Genomic DNA, 21,559 nt, shown 5'->3' with positions numbered 1-21,559 from the left:
ACAAGGAAATATGTAGCGCTTGGCTTCACAGTGACTACGGTGGCAGACGAGGAAAGACCGGTATGTTTACTGTGTATAAAAAGGTTGACAGCGGACAGCATGAAGCCAAATAAATTAAGGCGTCACTTAAAGACATTACACCCCAATCACGCTGATAAGCCGCTTGAGTTTTTTCAGCGAAAACGTGCCGAATATTGCCAACAAACGCCCCGCTTTGTGAATGCTACTTCAGTAAACCAGCGAGCACTGTTAGCATCATATAAGGTATAATACCAAATTGCTCAGTGCAAAAAAAAACACTCCATAGCAGAGGAGGTCTCTGTCATGCTGGATGACACAAGTGCTGCAAAAATAAAAACTATCCCTCTGTCCAATGACACTGTCGCCAGACGTATAAATGACATTGCTAACGATCTTAAAGAACAGCTGGTAGATACTCCAAGACAAACGTTTTGCCTTACAGTTTGATGAAGCAACTGACAGCAACAAAGACTGTTTGTTTATCGCTTATGTACGTTTTGACATGACAAAGGATCTACTTTTTTGTAAATATGTCAGAGACAGAGCCACAGCTGAAGAGCTATTCAAAATGCTGGACTGCTTCCTGACAGAATGGGCTAAAGTAGGAGAACTGCATTGGTGTTTGCAGTGATGGTGCACAGACCATGGCAGGGATGAGAAAAGGACTTCGGGCACTCATCAAGAAGGCCTCACCTAATGCTGAGTGGACACACTGTGTTATACACAGAAGCACTGGCATCAAGGCACCTTTCCTCTGAATTAAGTGAGGTTATGACTGACATTGTAGGTGTAGTCAATTTTATAAAGACCATACCACTAAAAACAAGAGTCTTCTCTGCTATCTGTGAGGAGATGGGAGCTGAACATCAAGCTGTGCTGTTTCAGTGAAGCAAGGTGGCTGTTTGAGCTCAGAGAGCAGATAAGAATGTTTTCGGAGCAGGAGCACAAATATGACCTCGCAGAAAAATGTAGTGATGAGAACTTCCTGGCAAAACTGGCCTACCTGAGTGACATATTTGGAAAGCTATATGAACTAAATCTACAGCTTCAAGGGAAAGAGAAACACCTCCCTCAGGTCACAGACAAGATCAGCTCTTTCACTCGAAAGCTTGCAATGTGGGGCAGGCGACTTGATGAAGGAAATACTGATTCATTCGAGAACCTGCATGAATTTGTTGACACTACTGACTATGATGCCACCTCAGTGATTCCATATATTAAGGAGCATATTTCATCACTGATGGGATTCTTTAAAAAGTACTTCCAAATATGACTGGGTGAGAGATCCTTTCAATGCACCAGCTCCAACTGGTTTCAGCTCTGCAGAGGAGGACCAGTTCATTGATATGACGTCTGACTCCACATTGAGACTGAGGTTCACATCACAGACACTGAGTGAATTCTGGCTGAGTGTAGAGAGGCAGTATCCACTCTTAGGGCAGAGGGCCATGGGCATTCTTCTTCCTTTTGCAACATCTTATCTTTGTGAGACTGGCTTCTCTGCTGTTGCTGCACTGAAGACCAAGTACAGGTCCCGGGTAAACATTGGGCAGGAGCTGAGACTTGCAGTATCATGCTTCAAACCCCGCTTCGAAAAGTTGTGCTCTGCAAAACGTGCTCATTGTAGCCATTAATCCTGACTTCCTCATTTTGATTTTTTTTTTTTTAAATCAGCACAAGTTGTTTTATTCATTTTTGTTTTATAGGTCAAAGTGTTTCATATATTGTGCTCCTGAGTTAATGTTGCTGATCAATTTGAACTGATTATTATTTATTGATTGTATTTCATTTTATTTTTCAGTATCAAATAGTCCAAAAAAATTTAGTTCAAATAAGGGTTGAATTTCTTTTTACATTTCAGGCAAATTGATGCACTTTAAGTCTTTTCTGTTACAGACTAAAAAACAATGTTAATAAAGTTATTCTTTGTTGTAAGTTGATCTATATTTATTTTTTCTTTAATGTTAATAAGGATACAATGTTATGCAGAGGTGAACTTAACAATTTTAGACAAATTATACTATTTACAGTCGCGGCGGAGAGTTGGGGGGCGCGAAATGTTTACTTCTTCCTAGGGGGGGGGGGGGGGCGTAACAGAAAATAATTGAGAAGCACTGCGCTAAAGGGATTGGCGGGCGAAGGGATCCATAAGAAGTTAACGACCGTTCCACAGGTGCATGTTCATTAATTGTTGTTGGTGCATTGAAAAAGCATGGGAAACAGTGTATAAACCATTTACAATGAAGATCTGTGAAATTTGAAAGACAGGACCCTGTCTTTCAAATTATCTTTGAAAGACAGGGTCCTGAAAAAGGGCCGTTTCTTTTTTTTTTGCTGAGTTTATATGTTGTGCAATGCCGTGCTCAAGCATGATCTCAACCTCACTTCGGGGTAACTAACTGTTCAAGATTCAGTCGATGGGCATGTTTGATTTGGACAGAGTCCCCAAAGTCAATGTCATGCAGTAGTTAATGTGTCTGAGTTGGCACATTTGATAAAAGATACTGATTAATAAAAAAAACATTCTTTATGGAAACCTTTTAAAAAATGTTATATTTAATGTTATTATGAATAGAAACGGTGGAGTTGTCACATATGCAGCTAACAAAAATATATGGTAATGTCTGCTCTAACTTATAACCAACTGATTGCAGCATTACCACAAAAAATGGAGGCGGCAAGTGGAAGAGGGTAGGGAACTTGTTTGTCTGCCATATATTAAAGACACAAATTGGCTGAAAAGAATTGGCATAAATAGAAAAAAGCACCAGTTTCCTTTAAGGACAAAAATGTTGACAGCTGCGCCATACAATTTGTAAAATAAATGGGAAGAGATTTTAGATGTAATGATTCCATAGCACATGATTTATGAACTGATACAAAAAACAATTCAACGCTTTTGAGTTTATCAATTTAAATTATTATACAAAATTCTTGCCACCAACAGAATGCTATATACAGTGGGGAGAACAAGTATTTGATACACTGCCGATTTTGCAGGTTTTCCTACTTACAAAGCATGTAGAGGTCTGTAATTTGTATCATAGGTACACTTCAACTGTGAGAGACGGAATCTAAAACAAAAATACAGAAAATCACATTGTATGATTTTTAAGTAATTAATTTGCATTTTATTGCATGACTTAAGTATTTGATCACCTCCCAACCAGTAAGAATTCCGGCTCTCACAGACCTGTTAGTTTTTCTTTAAAAAGCCCTCCTGTTCTCCACTCATTACCTGTATTAACTGCACCTGTTTGAACTAGTTACCTGTATAAAAGACACCTGTCCACACACTCAATCAAACAGACTCCAACCTCTCCACAATGGCTAAGACCAGAGAGCTGTGTAAGGACATCAGGGTTAAATTGTAGACTGCAGGTATTTCAGAGAGGTTAACAATACTAGGAGCCGTGATTTTCCTTAGTTGAATGGCCTCAGGGAAACGAGTGGCAGCGCACATGATAGTCAAGAGAAACTGATTACCACTCTTTGCTTTGGGCAAATGACCAACACAATCCACCAGGACAGCGAAACATTTGTCAAAAGCAGGAATAAGCTGCAGAGCTGCAACCGGTACAGCTTGATTTGGTTTACCTGTCTTATGTCAAACAGTAAGCCACAACATCCTGTTTCAGACCAAGCCAGAAGAAGTTATGCAAGATACAGTCATACGTCCTTTGACACCAAGATGGCCCGCCATACTACCATAGTGAGCCAACCTCAGTATTTCTTGTCGAAGTGTAACTGGAACAACAATTTGAGATACACTGGGCCAATCGTCTTGCCCAGAAGTGGCACGAGAAAGCCATTTCCTCACGAGAAAACAATCTGTTAAAGTAACTCACAAACTTCAAACCCCTGGATGAATCTCAGAAAAAAGATGGGAGACTGTTCAGCAATCAGCTGCTTCCTAGACATCAAACTGTTAACTTTAGGGACCCTCCTTTCTCTGGTCCTACAAACTCACTCACCTTTGGGGTATTCAAATGAGAGTTTAAAATCAGGTTTATCGAAATCTGGATCACAAAGACGTCTCAGACAGATCGATCATGGTGTGATCGCTGACATCCTCAACACTAGACTTGCTCCCGGCGTCTTTCTTAGACAAAGCACACGGTGGGAACACTAGGGTAATTTTCTGATAATCCATCAGCTTCATCTACTCTGGGTTCCTTAAAAACGACAGGATTTGGAACAACCTTCCCTCTTGTTTCTGAAATTGAATGAGACACCCTTCACCGGTAGACTAGGCCTCACTCCAACGACAACGGAACGAGAAACAAGATCAGACAAGTTCCTCCTTATGCAAAAGGAACTTCATGCAACCCATTCCCACACCTTGTACTAACAAACTGTAACCAGTTGCTGAAGCGTCAGACAAAGGCAAAACACCCCCTGGGCTGCCCCAGTGTTTTGCAGTATCTTCACCGGCTGCATAACAGAATTGCCACTTGTTTTCTGAAAATCCGTATCTTTGGGCATTGTAGAAATCAACTGAAAAAAATACCTGAGTCCAGCTGTGTATTGACAGGTGTCGTATTTATATTGAAAATCTGTGTGTGTGTGGGGGGGGGGGGGGGGGGGGGGGGGGGGGGTCCAAGAGTGATCAGTGGCATGCAACTATAGTTTTCCTTCAAAGAAAATACACTGAACAAAAATATAAAACGCAACATGTAAAGTGTTCGTCCCATGGTTCATGCTCTGAAATAAAAAATCCCAGAAATTATTCATACTCACATAAATGATTTATTTAAAATTTTGGGCACAACTTTGTTTACATCCCCATTACTAAGCATTTATTTCTCCGTTGCCAAGATAATCCATCCACCTGACAGGTGTAGTAAATATGAAAAAGCATGATCATTGCACAGGTGCACCATGTGCTGGAGACAATAAAAGGGCACTCTAAAATGTGCAGTTTGGTCAAACACCACAATGCCACAGTTTAGAGGGGCAGAGCAATTGGCATGCTGACTGCAGGAAAGTACATCAGAACTGTTGCCAGAGAACTGACAGTTAATCTCCTCCATAAACTGCCTCAGACGTCGTTTTAGAGATTTCGGCCGTACATCCAACCGGCCTCACAAACGCAGACCACGTGTATGAAGTTGTGAGAACAGAGTGCCCCATGGTTGCGGTGGGGTTGTGGTATGGGAAGGCATATTGTTGTGCCTAGAAGGCCAGCATCCCGGAGTCGCCTCTTCACTGTTGACGTTGAGACTGGTGTTTTGCGGGTACTATTTAATGAAGATGCCAGTTGAGGACATGTGAGGCATCTGTTTCTCAAACTAGACACTAATGTACTTGTCCTCTTGCTCAGTTGTGCACCGGGGCCTCCCACTGTTTCTATTCTGGCTAGAGCCAGTTGGAGCTGTTCTGTGAAGGGAGTAGTACACAGCGTTGTACGAGAACTTCAGTTTCTTGCATGGAATAGCCTTCATTTCTAAGAACAACAATAGACTGACGAGTTTCAGAAGAAAGTTGTGTTTCTGGCCATTTTGAGCCTGTCATCGAACCCATAAATGCTGATGCTCCAGATACTCAACTAGTCTAAAGGCCAGTTGTATTACTTCTTTAAAATCAGGACAACAGTTTTTAGCTGTGCTAACATAATTGCAAAAGGGTTTTCTAATGATCAATTAGCCTTTTAAAATGATAAACTTGGATTAGCTAACACAACGTGCCATTGGAACACAGGAGTGATGGTTGCTGATAATGGGCCTCTGTACGCCCATGTAGATATTCAATAAGAAAATCAGCCGTTTCCAGCTACAATAGTCATTTACAACATTAACAATGTCTACACTGTATTTCTGATCAATTTGATGTTATTTTAATGGACAAAAAAAAGTTTTTCAAAAACAAGGACATTTCTAAGTGATCCCAAACTTTTGAACGGTAGTGTACATTATTGCAACACAATCGGCATAAAATAGCTTCATTTTCGATAGATGACAACAGAAGTGCAACGGCATTTGGATGGCAACCACACAAATAAATTAGCTTACAATGAAAAAGCAGGGTATTTTTTGCAGAAACGATGCATGGTCATCATATTTCTAATGTTTAGGTCTATCAGTTTAGAAGTGCAACTGAAGCACAAAATGAGTCTGATGCCCAGCAGAAATGACAATAAGAAGCTTTTTAGATCTGCATTTACAAAATGCAGCAAGATATTTCTCATACGTTAGATTGTTTTTCCTACATGAAAAACACAGAATTCCTGATTAACACGACCCCTAAGTTTAACTTGTTATCTAAGTAAGTGGCGAAATTATTAAGGTGACTGGGCATCATATTGTGTTAGCTTTCTGCTGTGTTGGAGAAGTCAAAACGTTTTATCTATACAGCTGCCACTGCCCTCTTGATTTCCTTGCGTTTTTTCGCCTCTTCATTCTCAGCAGTCTGCTGCTCCTCCCACTTCTGAGCAGAGCAGGCAGACCCATTGCCCTAACGAATTCAAAATCCACAAAGACACAGCATGTAGGCATGCTGATGGAGAGCCAGTACTGTTCTTCCTTTAGACTAGCATGTTTCACATATACTTGTAAAGGTCCAAACTCACCAAAATTGAAAATCAGTGCCGCACAGTGCATTTGGCAAGTATTCAGACCCCTTCACTTTTTCCCCAAAGAACTACATTATAGCATTATTCTAAAATGTATTAAATAGTTTTCCCCCCCTCATCAAATCTACACAATATACCATAATGACAAATCGTTACAAAAAAAATTACTGAAATATCACATTTACATAACTATTCAGACCCTTTACTCAGTACTTTGCTGAAGCACCATTGGCAGTGATTACAACCTTGAGTCTTCTTGGGTATTACGCACACCTGTATTTGCAGAGTTTCTCAATATTCTCTGTAGATCCTCTCAAGCACCGTCAGGTTGGATGGGGAGCGTCGCTGCACAGCTATTTTCAGGTCTCTCCAGAGATGTAAGATCGGATTCAAGTCCGAGTTCCGGCTGGGCCACTCAAGCATACTCCGAGATTTGTCCCGAAGCCGCTCCTAAGTTGTCTCGTCTGTGTGCTTAGGGTCGTTGTGAACCTTCGCCCCCTAGTCTGAGTACCTGAGCACTCTGGAGCAGGTTTTCATCCAGGATCTCACTGTACTTCACTCCGTTCATCTTTTCCTCAATCCTGACTGCAGTCTCTGTCGCTGAAAAACATCCCCAAAGCATGGTGTTGTCGCCACCATGCTTCACCGTAGGGATGGTGCCAGGTTTCCTCTAGACATGACGCTTGGCATTCAGGGAAAAGAGTTAAATCTTGGTTTCATCAGACCAAAGATTCTTGTTTCTCATAGTCAGAGTACTTTAGGGGCCTTTTGGCAAGCGGGCTGTCATGTTCCTTTTACTGGAGGAGTGGCTTCCGTCTGACCATTCTACCATAAAGGCCTGATTGGTGGAGTGCTGAAGAGATGTGAGACCCTTCCAGAAGGACAACCATCTCCACAGAGGAACTATGGAGCTCTGTCAGAGTGACCATCGGGTTCTTGGTCACCTCTCTGACCAAGGGCCTTCTCCCCCGATTGCTCCGTTTGGCCAGGCGGCCAGCTCGAGAAAGAGTCTTGGTGGTCCCAAACTTCTTCTATTTAAGAATGATGGAGGCCACTGTGTTCTTAGGGACCTTTTAACGTGGCAGAAATTGTTTGGTACCCTTCCCTAGATCTGTGCCTAGACACAATCCTGTCTCTGAGCTCTATGGACAAATCCTTCGAACTCATGACTTGGTTTTTGCTCTGACATGCACTGTCAACTGTGGGACTTTATATTTATTTAAGCTTTATTTAACTAGGCAAGGCATTTAAGAACAAATTCTTATTTACAATGATGGCCTACCGTCATTATATAGACAGGTGTGCACATTTCCAAATCATGTCCAATCATTTGAATTTACCACAGGTAGACTAATGTTGTAGAAACATCTCAAGGATGATCAATGGAACAGAACAAAGGGTCTGAATACTTATGTAAATACGGTATCAGTTTTTTATTGTTAATATATTTGCAAATATTTCTAAAAACCTGTTTCGGCTTTGTCATTATTGGGTATTGTGTGTAGATTGATGAGCGAAAATGTTCATTTAATCTATTTGAGAATAAGGCTACGTAACAAAATGTGGAAAAAGTCAAGGGGTCTGAAAACTTTCTGAATGCACTATATAGTCAAATAAATTCTGCAGTAGCTGTTTTCAAAGTATTTCTGCCATTTTGTTTCATAGTTAATAAATTACATAGCACAAAATCAAAGAACAAATCCTATATAGCCAACCCCACCTGCTCTTGAAATAAGTGAAAGATAGATTTTTAGAAGCGCTGCGGACAAGCATAAAAGTTGGTCTAATTTACTTGAAACTAAAGTCTACTGAAGTGAGAACTTGTGGTTCTTAGCTATTTATACTGAAGCAAAATATAAAAACGCAACAATTTCAAAGATTTTACTGAGTTACACTTCATGAGGAAATCAGTCAATTGAAATAAATGAATTAGGCCCTAATCTATGGATTTCACATGACTGGGAATACAGATATGCATCCGTTGGTCATCGATACAGTATCTAAAAATAATAAAATGGGCCTCAGGATCTCGTAACGATATTTCTGTGCATTCAAATTGCCATCGATAAACTGCAATTGTGTTCATTGTCCGTAGCTTATGCCTGCCGATACTATAACCCCACCGCCACCATGGGGCACTCTGTTCACACGTTGACATCAGCAAACCTCTCGCCCACATGACCTCATACACGTGGTCTGCAGTTGTGAGGCTGGTTGGACGTACTGACAAATTCTCTAAAACTTTGTTTATGGTAGAGTAATGAACATTTAGACCTCTGGCAACATTTCTGGTGGACATTCCTGCAGTCAGCATGCCAACTGCACGCTCTCTCAAAACTGTGACAGTGTTGTGTGACAAAACTGCACATTTTAGAGTTTTTTTGTGTGTCCCTAGCACAAGGTGCACCTGCGTAATGATCATGCTTTTTAATCAGCCTCTTGATATACCCCACACCTGTCAGGTGGATGTATCATCTTGGCAAAGAAATGCTCGCAAGAGTGATGTAAACTAATTTGGGTACAAAATCTGAGAGAAATAAGCTTTGTGTGTATGGAACCTTTCTGGGCTCTCTTATTTCAGCTCATGAAAGATGGGATTAACACTTAACGTGTTGAGTTTATATTTTAGTTCAGCATAGTAATACATTTGTTTTAGAAACATTACAAAGCATGCTTGTGTGTTACAAACTCATCTGCAAGGACTGAAGCTTTCTCAAGAGTGAGATCCTTGTGCTCATAAATGTAGGTAGCAACCCTTTCGTGAAGGCAATTCTTGAACTGTTAGAGAAGTATGAGTTTCTAAGTCCTTAAGGTCCTTGACCTTTTGAGAACCACACCACCGATCAAAAAGACATACTTGTTCCCTTGCTAAATCATCATGGCTTTGTGACTCTGTCTTTCGTAATTTACAGAACTGTTGTCTGTATGCCTCTGGGACCAACTCGTAAGCCTGAAGGATAGCAGCTTTAACAGTGTCATAATCTTAGCTCTGTTCAAGAGATAAAGCAGCGTACCCTTTCTGAACTTGTCCCACAAGAACACTTTGGAGGAGCAGTGACCAACTATCTTGCAGACTTTTTAGGAATGTGTCAATCCGCTCAAATAAAATGTACATCCACCTCCTTTTCGTTGAAAGGTGGTACAAGCCGGCTATTCCGACCAACATCAAACTTTGAGGGTGCAAGATAGCCTGACATGATTCGGAGTACTTCCAGATCTATTTTAATCGAATGTACACAATCTTCTTGTTCTAGGCTGGCTGCACATTCTCTTTCCCTTGTGTTCAAGCACAAATTTCTGTTCCCATTTTATCTTTGGTTCTACCTCTCGCAGTATGGTGTGTACTCTACCACTCGTATGACCCTTTTCATCATCCTCCCTCTCCGGAAGGACTTTCTCCTACACCAAAGCAAGATAGACTAAATGACCACAGCTTTCGAATCAGCAAGGGCCACTGATGTCATAATGCTTTGCATTGACGAGCAGATTCACCTTCATACATTTATCTAGTATCTCCCATGTAGAGTTTTCCACAAATGCTCCCAACTTAAAGTCCATGTTTTTTTTTAAATATACACTGCTCAAAAAAATTAAGGGAACACTTAAACAACACAATGTCCCTCCAAGTCAATCACACTTCTGTGAATTCAAACTGTCCACTTAGGAAGCAACACTGATTGACAATAAATTTCACATGTTGTTGTGCAAATGGAATAGACAAAAGGTGGAAATGATAGGCAATTAGCAAGACACCCCCAATAAAGGAGTGGTTCTGCAGGTGGCACAATCCTTTACGCTGTTGCTACTTTGTTTATCATATATCCTAGCCTAGTCACCTTACCCCTCTACATATTTACCTCCATCACTCCAGTATCTTTGCACATTGTAAATATGGTGTTGGAACTGACCCTGTATATAGCTTCTTATTTTCTCCTTCTCCTTTTTCTTGTGTGATTTGTTCTACCTTGTTATTTTTTGTGCTTCGCATTGATTACTGCATTGTGGGGTTTGGAGCTGGCTACAAAGGCATTTCACTGTACTTGTGCATGTGACATTAAAACTAAGATTATCCTAGATCTGTGCCTACAGTTGAGCAGACTTGCAGCCTTTGTGTGGACGGGGTGAACAGCAGAGTTAATCTGATCCTAGAACAACAGACTTACGGCCTCTGTGTGGATGGGGTGCACAGCGAACAGCAGGGCTGCAACCAGGCTGGAGGTCTTATCCAAGAACAGACGGCAGAACCTCAGAAAAAGCACACACACCACAGAATGCAGCCCCACGTTGAGCAGGTGGTAGGATGCAGAACTCAGCTCACTGAAGAGATAGTTCAGACGGAAGGTGAGCACTGTCAGGGGCCGGTAGGATTTGTGGCTCCGCTCCTGTAATAAGACACAAAGATATGAGAGGGAGTTATTAGCTTCAAATGCATTAAGACTGATTGAAGATAGTTGCGACATCAATTCAAAATGATTTTAGCATTAGATACAAGTCAACCTTGCTGTCAACTAGCAACTACTTTTCACTCTAGGAATGTAGTTCTGGTACCAGGTTCTGTCAGTGTCTAAGAAGAGATTAATTGACTAATCTTGAACATAGTATAGCAATTGGTTGTTAAAACTACCTTAAGCCAACATAGGGATAGATGATAGTAATAATCTAGAGAAAGCTCACACCACTTGTGGGTGTGATATGCATTAACGGCCTCAAACAAGAGAACGAACATCTTGTTCCTAAATGCAAATACTTCAGGTTTGTGTACCAACACTAAGGGTACCACGTGGCGGCACACCTGTTCTACAGGGAATAACTGTCAGGAAAATAGGGCTGTTGTGAATATAGGTGATTTTGTAGGAACTTGAAGTTCAACTCCTCTGACAATTGATATGATGCGAAAAATCATAATCAGCAATATTGACAGCCATTGAATAACTGAACATAAAATGTATTTGAAATTCTCAGCTCAAATTCAACTAATCCCTATTCACTTGTTCATACGCATTTTTTGCATGGGGGGCATAAACAAAGTATGACATGGTGCATGCAGAAGAGAACGGACTGCCCTCTCTGAAGCCACACAAGTTCAATGCCGACCGTGGTACAGCAGGCATTGTTAGCAGAAAACAGAATAGGCCACTAAAGTGAATAGAAAAATGTCAATCTTCATGTAAATAAAAAAACATTTGCAAAGACAATCATGGTACCAATAATTGGGTCAAATACACCAGATGTATGTCCTTGAAACGATTATTTAAAAAAGAAAATCGCACCCAGAAGAAGTTAAGAATAATTTAGTTGCTAACAGCAGCTTGCCGTAACCAGGTCGGCCTTAAATTGCGCTACTCAATGAGGGTGAAGAACGGCGCAAGACTGCAATGTTACTTCCTGTAATAGATCAAACTGCACATGCTATATGTCTCCATGAGACACCATCTTAACCGACTTCATTTAGCGTCAAAGTGCTACTGAGTCAAAATACAGTACAGTATGAAGATGGGCAGAAACTGCTTCTCCAATAGAAATCCCTAATCAAGCTTGTAGGTGATGCAACAATGTTGTCTAGCTAAGCTCATGCGCAGAAACCAATTACGTACATAAACCCTAGATTACTAATGTATTTGAAGCCACCGGAAAGCCAAATTGGCAATCTCCAGTAGAAGTCCTCCCTAGGAATTAATGGAATTCTACAACATTTCAAATAAATGTTTCAAGGTTCAGAATAACATGTATTTAAGTGTTTTTCTGTTGTAGTGTAACAATAGTAATCACAAAAAAACATATATATACACAGTTGAAGTCTGAAGTTTACATACACTTAGGTTGGAGTCATTAAAACTTGTTTTTCAACCACTTCACAAATGTCTTGTTAACAAACTATAGTTTTTCTAACACTTGTTTACAGACAGATTATGTCACTTATAATTTACTATCACAACTCCAGTGGGTCAGGAGTTCACACACTAAGTTGTGCCTTTAAACAACTTTGAAAATTCCTGAAAATTATGTCATTGCTTTAGAAGCTTCTGCTAGGCTAATTGACATAATTTGAGTCAATTCGAGGTGTTCCTGTGGATGTATTTCAAGACCTACCTTCAAACTCAGTGGCTCTTTGCTTGACATCATGGGAAAATCTAAAGAAATCAGCCAAAACCACAGAAAATAGATTGTAGACCTCCACAAGTCTAGTTCATTCTTGGGAGCAATTTCCAAACGCCTGAAGGTACCACGTTCATCTGTACAAACAATAGTACGCAAGTAAAAACACCATGGGACCACGCAGCCGTCATACGGCTCAGGTATCTCCTAGAGATGAATGTACTTTGGTTCAAATCAATCCCTGAACAACAGCAAAGGACCTTGTGAAGATGGAGGAAACAGGTGCAAAAGTATCTATATACACAGTAAAACAAGTCCTATATCGACATAACCTGAAAGGCCGCTCAGCAAGGAAGAAGCCACTGCTCCAAAACCGCCATAGAAAAGCCAGACTACGGTTTGCAACTGCACATAAGGACAAAGATAGTACTTTTTGGAGAAATGTCCTCTGGTCTGATGAAACAAAAATAGAACTGTTTGGCCATAATGGCAATTATATTTGGAGTAGAAAGGGAGAGGCTTGCAAGCCGAAGAACACCATCCCAACCGTGAAGCACAGGGGTGGCAGCATCATGTTGTGGGGTTGCTTTGCTGCAGGAGGGACTGGTTCACTTCACAAAATAGATGGCATCATGAGGCAGAAAAATTATGTGGATACATTGAAGCCAACATCAAGATATCAGTCAGGAAGTTAAAGCTTGGTTCCAAATGGACAATCACCCCAAGCATACTTCCAAAGTTGTGGCAAAATGGCTTAAGGACAACAAAGTCAAGGAATTGGAATGGTCATCACAAAGCCCTGACCTCAATCCTATAGAAAATGTGTGGGCAGAACTGAAAAAGCATGTGAGAGCAAGGAGGACAACAAACCTGGCTCCGTTACACCAGCTCTGTCAGGACGAATGGGCCAAAATTCACCAAACTTATTGTGGGAAGCTTGTGGAAGATTCCCCGAAACATTTGACCCAAGTTAAACAATTTAAAGGCAATGCTACCAAATACACTGCTCAAAAAAATAAAGGGAACACTTAAACAACACAATGTAACTCCAAGTCAATCACACTTCTGTGAAATCAAACTGTCCACTTAGGAAGCAACACTGATTGACAATAAATTTCACATGCTGTTGTGCAAATGGAATAGACGTGGAAATTATAGGCAATTAGCAAGACACCCCCAAAAAAGGAGTGATTCTGCAGGTGGTGATCACAGAACACTTCTCAGTTCCTATGCTTCCTGGCTGATGTTTTAGTCACTTTTGAATGCTGGCGGTGCTCTCACTCTAGTGGTAGCATGAGACGGAGTCTACAACCCACACAAGTGGCTCAGGTAGTGCAGTTCATCCAGGATGGCACATCAATGCGAGCTGTGGCAAAAAGGTTTGCTGTGTCTGTCAGCGTAGTGTCCAGAGCATGGAGGCGCTACCAGGAGACAGGCCAGTACATCAGGAGACGTGGAGGAGGCCGTAGGAGGGAAACAACCCAGCAGCAGGACTGCTACCTCCGCCTATGTGCAAGGAGGTGCACTGCCAGCGCCCTGCAAAATGACCTCCAGCAGGCCACAAATGTGCATGTGTCTGCTCAAACGGTCAGAAACAGACTCCATGAGGGTGGTATGAGGGCCCGACGTCCACAGGTGGACAGAAGTGTGATTGACTTGGAGTTACATTGTGTTGTTTAAGTGTTCCCTTTATTTTTTTGAGCAGTGTACTAATTGAGTGTATGTAAACTTCTGACCCACTGGGAATGTGATGAAAGAAAGAAAAGCTGAAATACAGTGCTTTGAAAAAGTATTTTACCCCTTCCTGATTCCTTATGTTTTTGCATGTCACACTTAAATGTTTCAGATCAAACCATTTGTAATATTACCCAAGTAAACACAAAATGCAGTTAAGTGATCATTTTATTTATTAAGGGAAAAAAAGCTATCCGAACCTTCATGGCCCTATGTGATAAAGTAATTGCCCCCTAAACCTAATAACTGGTTGTGCCACCCTCAGCAGCAACAACTGCAATCATGCGTTTGCAATAACTAGCAATGAGTAGTTCACGTCGCTGTGGAGTAGTTTTGGCCCACAAATAAAAAGAGACTTGCTTGGGCCAAGAAACACGAGAAATGGACATTAGACCGGTGGACATATGTCCTTTGGACTGATGAGTAAGAATTTTTGGTTTTTAATTACAACTGCTGTGTCTTTGTGAGATGAACGGATGATCTCCACATATGTGGTTCCCACTGTGAAGCATGGAGGGGGTGTGATGGTACTTTGCTGGTAACATTGTCAGTGATATATTTAGAATTCAAAATTAACCAGCATTGCTTACCACAGCATTCTGCAGCAATACGCCATCCCATCAGGTTTGCGCTTAGTGGGACTATCATTTGTTTTTCAAAAGGACAATGACCCAACACACCTCCAGGCAGTTTAAGGCCAATTTGACCAAGAAGGAGAGTAACAAAGTGCTGCATCAGATGGCCTGGCCTCCACAATCACACAACCTCAACCCAATTGAGATGATTTGGGATGAGTTGGACCGTAGAGTGAAGGAAAAGCAGCCAACAAGTGCTCAGCATATGTGGGAACTCCTTCAAGATCATTGGAAAAGCATTCCAGGTGAAACTGGATAAGAGAATGCCAAGAGTGTGCAAAGCTGTTAAAGGCAAAGGGTGGCTACTTTGAAGAATCTCACATTTATTTTGATTTGTTTAACAATTTTTGGTTACTACATGATTTCATAGTTTTGATGTCTTCACTAGAAAAAAGTAAAAATAAAGAAAAACCCTTGAATAAGTCCAGTCACAACTCCAACACCATCATTAAGCTGGCCGATGTCACAACAGTGGAAGGCCAGATCAAAGACAACGATGAGACAGGCTATAGGGAGGAGGTCAGAGACCTGGCCGTGTGGTGCCAGGACAACAACCTCTCCCTCAACGTGATCAAGACAAAAGAGATGATTGTGGACTGCAGGAAAAGAAGGACCGAGCAAGCCCCCATTCTCATCGACAAGGCTGTAGTGGAGCAGGTTGAGAGCTTCAAGTTCCTTGGTGTCTACACCAACAAATTATCATGGTCAAAACACACCAAGACAGTCCTGAAGAGGGCAGGACAAAGCCTATTCTCCCCCAACCAACAGCTCCGCAACCCCGCAGCTACTTGCCCGAGCCTCCCCAGCTTCTCCTTCACCCAAATCCAGATAGCAGATGTTCTGAAAGAGTTGCAAAACCTGGACCCGTACAAATCAGCTGGGCTAGACAATCTGGGCACTCTCTTTCTAAAACCATACGCAGCCATTGTTGCAACCCCTATTACCAGTCTGTTCAACCTCTCTTTCGTATCGTCCGAGATCCCTAAAGATTGGAAAGCTGCCGCGATCATCCCCCTCTTCAAAGGGAGTGACACTCTAGACCCAAACTGTTATAGACCTATATCCATCCTGCCCTGCCGTTCTAAAGTCTTCGAAAGCCAAGTTAACAAACAGATCACTGACCATTTCGAATCCCACCGTACCTTCTCCGCTGTGCAATCCGGTTTCCGAGCTGGTCACGAGTGCACCTCAGCCACGCTCAAGGTACTAAATGATATAACCGCCATCACTAAAAGACAGTACTGTGCAGCTGTCTTCATCGACCTGGCCAAGGCTTTCGACTGTCAATCACCGTATTGTTATCGGAAGACTCAATAGCCTTGGTTTCTCAAATGACTGCCTCGCCTGGTTCACCAACTACTTCGCAGACAGAGTTCAGTGAGTCAAATCGGAGTCCGGACATCTGGCAGTCTATGGGGGTACCACTGGGTTAAATTCTTGGGCCGACTCTTTTCTCTGTATATAGTAACGATGTCGCTCTTGCTGCGGGTGATTCCCTGATCCACCTCTATGCAGACGACACCATTCTGTATACATCTGGCCCTTCTTTGGACACTGTGTTAACTAACCTCCAAACAAGCTTCAATACCATACAACTCTCCTTCCGTGGCCTCCAACTGCTCTTAAACGCTAGTAAAACCAAATGCATACTTTTCAACCGTTCCCTGCCCGCCCAACTAGCGTCACTACTCTGGACGGTTCTGACCTAGAATATGTGGACAACTGCAAATACCTAGGTGTCTGGCTTGACTGTAAACTCTCCTTCTAGACTCATATCAAAAGATCTCCAATCCAAAATCAAATCAGGAATCAGCTTTCTATTTTGCAACAAAGCCTTCTTCACTCACGCCGCCAAACTTAACCTCGTAAAACGGACTATCCTACCGATCTTTGACTTCGGTGATGTCATCTACAAAATAGCTTCCAATACTCTACTCAGCAAACTGGATGCAGTCTATCACAGTGCCATCCGTTTTGTTACCAAAGCCCCTTATACCACCCACCACTGCGACTTGTATGCTCTAGTCGGCTGGCCCTCGCTACATATTCGTAGCCAGACCGACTGGCTCCAGGTAATCTATAAGTCTATGCTAGGTAAAGCTCCGCCTTACCCCAGCTCACGATAGCAACACCCACCCGTATCACGCGCTCCAGCAGTTATACCTCACTGGTCATTTCCAAAGCCAGCACCTCTTTTGGCCGCCTTTCCTTCCAGTTCTCTGCTGCCAGTGACTGAAACGTATTGCAAAAATCGCTGAAGCTGGAGACTTACATTTCCCTCACTAACTTTAAACATCAGCTATCTGAGCAGCTAACCGATCGCTGCAGCTGTACATAGTCCACCTGTAAATAGCCCACCCAATCTACCTACCTCAACCCATATTGTTTTATTTACTTTTCTGCTCTTTTGCACACCAGTATCACTACTTTCACATCATCATCAGCTCATCTATCGCTACTATGGCCTATTTATTGCCTTAACTCCTCACGCCATTTGCACACACTGTATATAGACTTTATTTTTTTCTATTGTGTTATTGACTGTACACTTGTTTATTCCAGGTGTAACTCTGTCGCACTGCTTTGCTTTATCTTGGCCAGGTCGCAGTTGTAAATGAGAACTTGTTCTCAACTAGCTTACCTGGTAAATAAAGGTGAAATTAAAATAAAAAAATTAAGTCAGGAGACTAAAAAGATTTGGCATGGATCCTCAAATAATTAAACAGCTGCACCATCGAGAGCATCCTGACTGGTTGCATCACTTCCTGGTATGGCAACTGCTTGGCCTGTGACCGCAAGGCACTCCAGAGGGCTTACGGTGATTCACATCACTGGAGCCAAGCTTCCTGCCATCCAGGACCTCTATACCAGGCGGTGTCACAGGAAGGACCTAAAAAATGTGAAATACTCCAGGACTGTTCTCTCTGCTACCGCACGGCAAGCGGTACCGGAGCGCCAAGTCTAGCTCCAAAAGGATTCTAAACAGCTTCTACCCCCAAGCCATAAGACTCCTGAACATCTAATCAAAAGTTCACCCGGACTATTTACATTCAGGTTATGTCAATATGGGACTTGTTTTACTGTGGATATAGATACTTTCTCCTACAGCATCTTCACAAGGTCCTTTTCTGTTGTTCTGGGATTGATTTGCACTTTTCGCACCAAGTACGTTCATCTCTAGGAGACAGAATGCGTCTCCTTCCTGAGTGATATGACGGCTGCGTGGTCCCATGGTGTTCATACTTGCGTACTGTTGTTTGTACAGATGAACCTTCAAGCGTTTGGAAATTGCTCCCAAGGATGAACCAGACTTGTGGAGGTCTACAATTTATTTTCTGAGATCTTGGTTGATTTCTTTTGATTTTCCCATGATGTCAAGCAAAGAGGCACTGAGTTTGAAGGTAGGTCTTGAAATACATCCACAGGAACACCTCCAATTGACTCAAATGATGTCAATTAGCCTATCTGAAGCTTCTAAAGCAATGACATCATTTTCTGGAATTTTCCAAACTGTTTAAAGGCACAGTCAACTTAGTGTATGTAAACTTCTGACACACTGTAATTGTGATAGTGAATTATAAGTGAAATAATCTGTTTGTAAACAAGTGTTGGAAAAATTACTTGTCATGCACAAAGTAGATGTCCTAACCGACTTGCCAAACTATAGTTTGTTATCAAGACATTTGTGGAGTGGTTGAAAAACGAGTTTTAATGACTCCAACCTAAGTGTATGTAAACTTACGAGTTCAACTGTATATATACACACACTTTAAAAAAAAAACATAGAAACACATTATCGTGTCTAATGGTAATGAGTGTCACTTTACGAGGTTGGAGTAAACGTTCAACTACAGTCGTGAAGAGGGCACGACAAAAAGATTTGGCATGGGTCCCTAAATCCTCAAAATTCTACAGCTGCACCGTTGAGACCATTTTGACTGGTTGCATCACTGCCTGGTATGGTAACTGCTTAGCCTCCGACTGCAAGGCACTCCAGAGGGTAGTGCATACGGCCATTCAAATCACTGAGGCCAACTTCCTGCCATTCAGGACGTCTATACCAGGCGGTGTAAGAGCAAAGCCCTAAAAATTGTCAAAGACTTCAGCCACCCAGTCAAGGACTGTTCTCTCTGCTACCGCACGACAAGTGGTACTGGAGCGGAAAGTCTCGGACCAAAAGGCTCCTTTACAGCTTCTACCCCCAAGCCATAAGACTGCTGAACAATTACTCAAAAATGCCACCGGACAATTTACATTGACCCCACCCCTCCTACATTTGTTTTGTACACTGCAGCTACTCGCTGTTTATTATCTATGCAGTCAGTTCACCCCTACCTACATGTACAAATTACCTCAACTAACCGGTACCCCGTTTATAGCCTCGTTATTGTTATTTTACTGTGTTACTTTTAACTTTAGTTTATTTGGTAAATATTTTATTAACTCTACTTGAACTGCACTCTTGGTTAAGGGCAGGTAAGCATTTCACGTTAAGGTTTACACTTCTTGTATTCGGCGCATGTGACAAATAAAGTTTTATTTGATTTGCTTTAAGACAGCTGCTTGAATCTAGGTTGTGCCCTTCGGTTTAAAAAAATAAACTACGGAATAATGTTTCGCTTCTCTCATTGACGTCTCAAACCCCAGCCTCGTCTGCTTGGCAAGCTTTCTCAAGTCTTGCGATGTTGCACCTCTGGGTGTAGAAACTCTTCACATAGTAATGAATGGTGTCACAGTCAATGGCTTTGTCAATTCATAAGAATTTGTTCTTAACTGACTTGCCTAGTTAAATAAAGGTAAAATAAAAAAAATATTAAATATATAGTCATTGGTTGCATGACATGTCATGGGTAATCTAGTGCACCAGACAGATTCAAATCACCTCAGCCATGGGCGTGCCCCAGAAGTCATTGAGGAAGAGGTTGCGGAGAGGGGTGGCAGGCCGCAGGTCCTTGTTGTCCAGGATGGCTGAGACATCATCGAACACAAAGCCGCAGGACAGGCTGTTCCAGTAACACCCCACCACCAGTCCAGTCAAAAGCAAGATCTCCATCCACGACACGACAGCCATTGCTGACCAACGGCTTCATTGATCACTGTGATAAAGGAAGTAAGAGCAGGACATTAGAGATCAAACTAGAGGATGTCTTTGTTCAATATTACATTATGGTTCACACATACAATGTGTCCAGCCCAGATTTGCTAGGATGCCAATGCCACAGCCTGGTGACAAGAGACTGGCATCACAACAATGTATGCCTTCTAGTAAACTCTGATTCATGTTCCCATACAACGCAGACAGATTCGATTAATACTAACGATGATGACCAGGAAGATCATATTAAAACGTGAAAGGCTACAATGTAGTGTGCTAGCTGTAGTCCCTGACATTAGTTAGCTTAGTTCCTCACTAGTTAGCTAAGCTATCCATCGAGAAAACGATTCGATTGGAATCATGCTTAATCATGCTTAGTTATACATGTTACATTTAACTTCAATAAACGTCAAACATTATCATGTAGCTAGACAGTAATTGCGACGAATTAGACGCTAAACAACAACTAACGTTAGCTAGCTACTGTAAGTATTTCTACGCCTGCTAGTTTTACGTCGGTTAAACTCGGTAAAATGTTTGGATATCTAACATTTGACTTCTCGTTTACAAACTACTGATAAAAATTGTTTACATTTCCTAAAATCTTATGTTCAATAACAATGTTAGAATTAGTGTGAAAATACAGAAACATACGTGAATTAGAGTATTTTATCGGCCATTGACATTCTAATGTTGCATACGCTAACAACTAGGAACATAAAAACTCCCAAAAAGGCTAGCAATAAATCCCAAAACATTTCCGGGGCAAAGTTGAAGGTAAAAAGTGGCATTGATTTCTGAAACAGCTGTGACTATAATGTTGTTGCCACAAATCCAATGACACGATAAAAAATATTTAAAAAAAAGTGGAGAATACAATGTATTTTCTATAAAACTTGAAACGTGTTTTAAAGAGGACCGAAGGCGCTTTTGCAGCAGTGACACGACGTTATCAGCCGTAAAGTAGCAGGTTGTACGAATTGACCATCTGAGGGCAAAGATCCCCGTTGTAAGTGACGTGCAGACAGGGTGGCGAGAGTGAGGAAACAGAAGAGTCATTATCTGTTCTTTTGAGTTTTGAAGTTGAGTCTTTGCCTGACAAAGTGAAGTTAGGATATATAAGTTATCCTGTACAAGCGTATGTGCCGAATACATTAAGACGCCACAGGTGTTAAGCTTATGGGCATGTGGCAGCAGTGTGTAGGCGGTAGGGTCCAAGGTGTGAGAAATGTGCAGAAGGGCATGAGACAAAGGAATGTGTAGTATTGGGGAAAGTAGTGGAATGTGTTAATTTTAGGGGTGCCCTTGGAGCTGGGGATATGAAGTGTCCCATGCGAGAGAGGCAGGTGGGGTTTCCAGGGGTAGAACAGAAGTTGTCATATGTTGAGGCAGTGAAGAAAGTAGAGG

The 21,559-nt window shown here is 41.8% G+C and overlaps 1 protein-coding gene across 1 annotated transcript in view; it reads right to left on the bottom strand.

Moving 5' to 3' along the window:
• Nucleotides 1-21,080, bottom strand: part of tmtc3 (transmembrane O-mannosyltransferase targeting cadherins 3) — a 136,194-nt gene extending 115,114 nt beyond the window's left edge. Inside the window, exons 1-3 of the mRNA XM_055933430.1 lie at nt 20,807-21,080; nt 19,940-20,153; nt 10,756-10,974 (exon numbers count right to left, since the gene is read on the bottom strand). Coding sequence (XP_055789405.1) covers nt 10,756-10,974; nt 19,940-20,128 — 408 coding nt within the window. The 5' untranslated portion in view covers nt 20,129-20,153; nt 20,807-21,080. The remainder of the gene's footprint in view (nt 1-10,755; nt 10,975-19,939; nt 20,154-20,806) is intronic.
• Nucleotides 21,081-21,559: the final 479 nt, after the last annotated feature.

Source organism: Salvelinus fontinalis, chromosome 9, assembly GCF_029448725.1.
Source record: "Salvelinus fontinalis isolate EN_2023a chromosome 9, ASM2944872v1, whole genome shotgun sequence".
NCBI classification, from domain to species: Eukaryota; Metazoa; Chordata; class Actinopteri; order Salmoniformes; family Salmonidae; genus Salvelinus; species Salvelinus fontinalis.
This window is presented reverse-complemented; position numbering and strand designations above follow the sequence as displayed.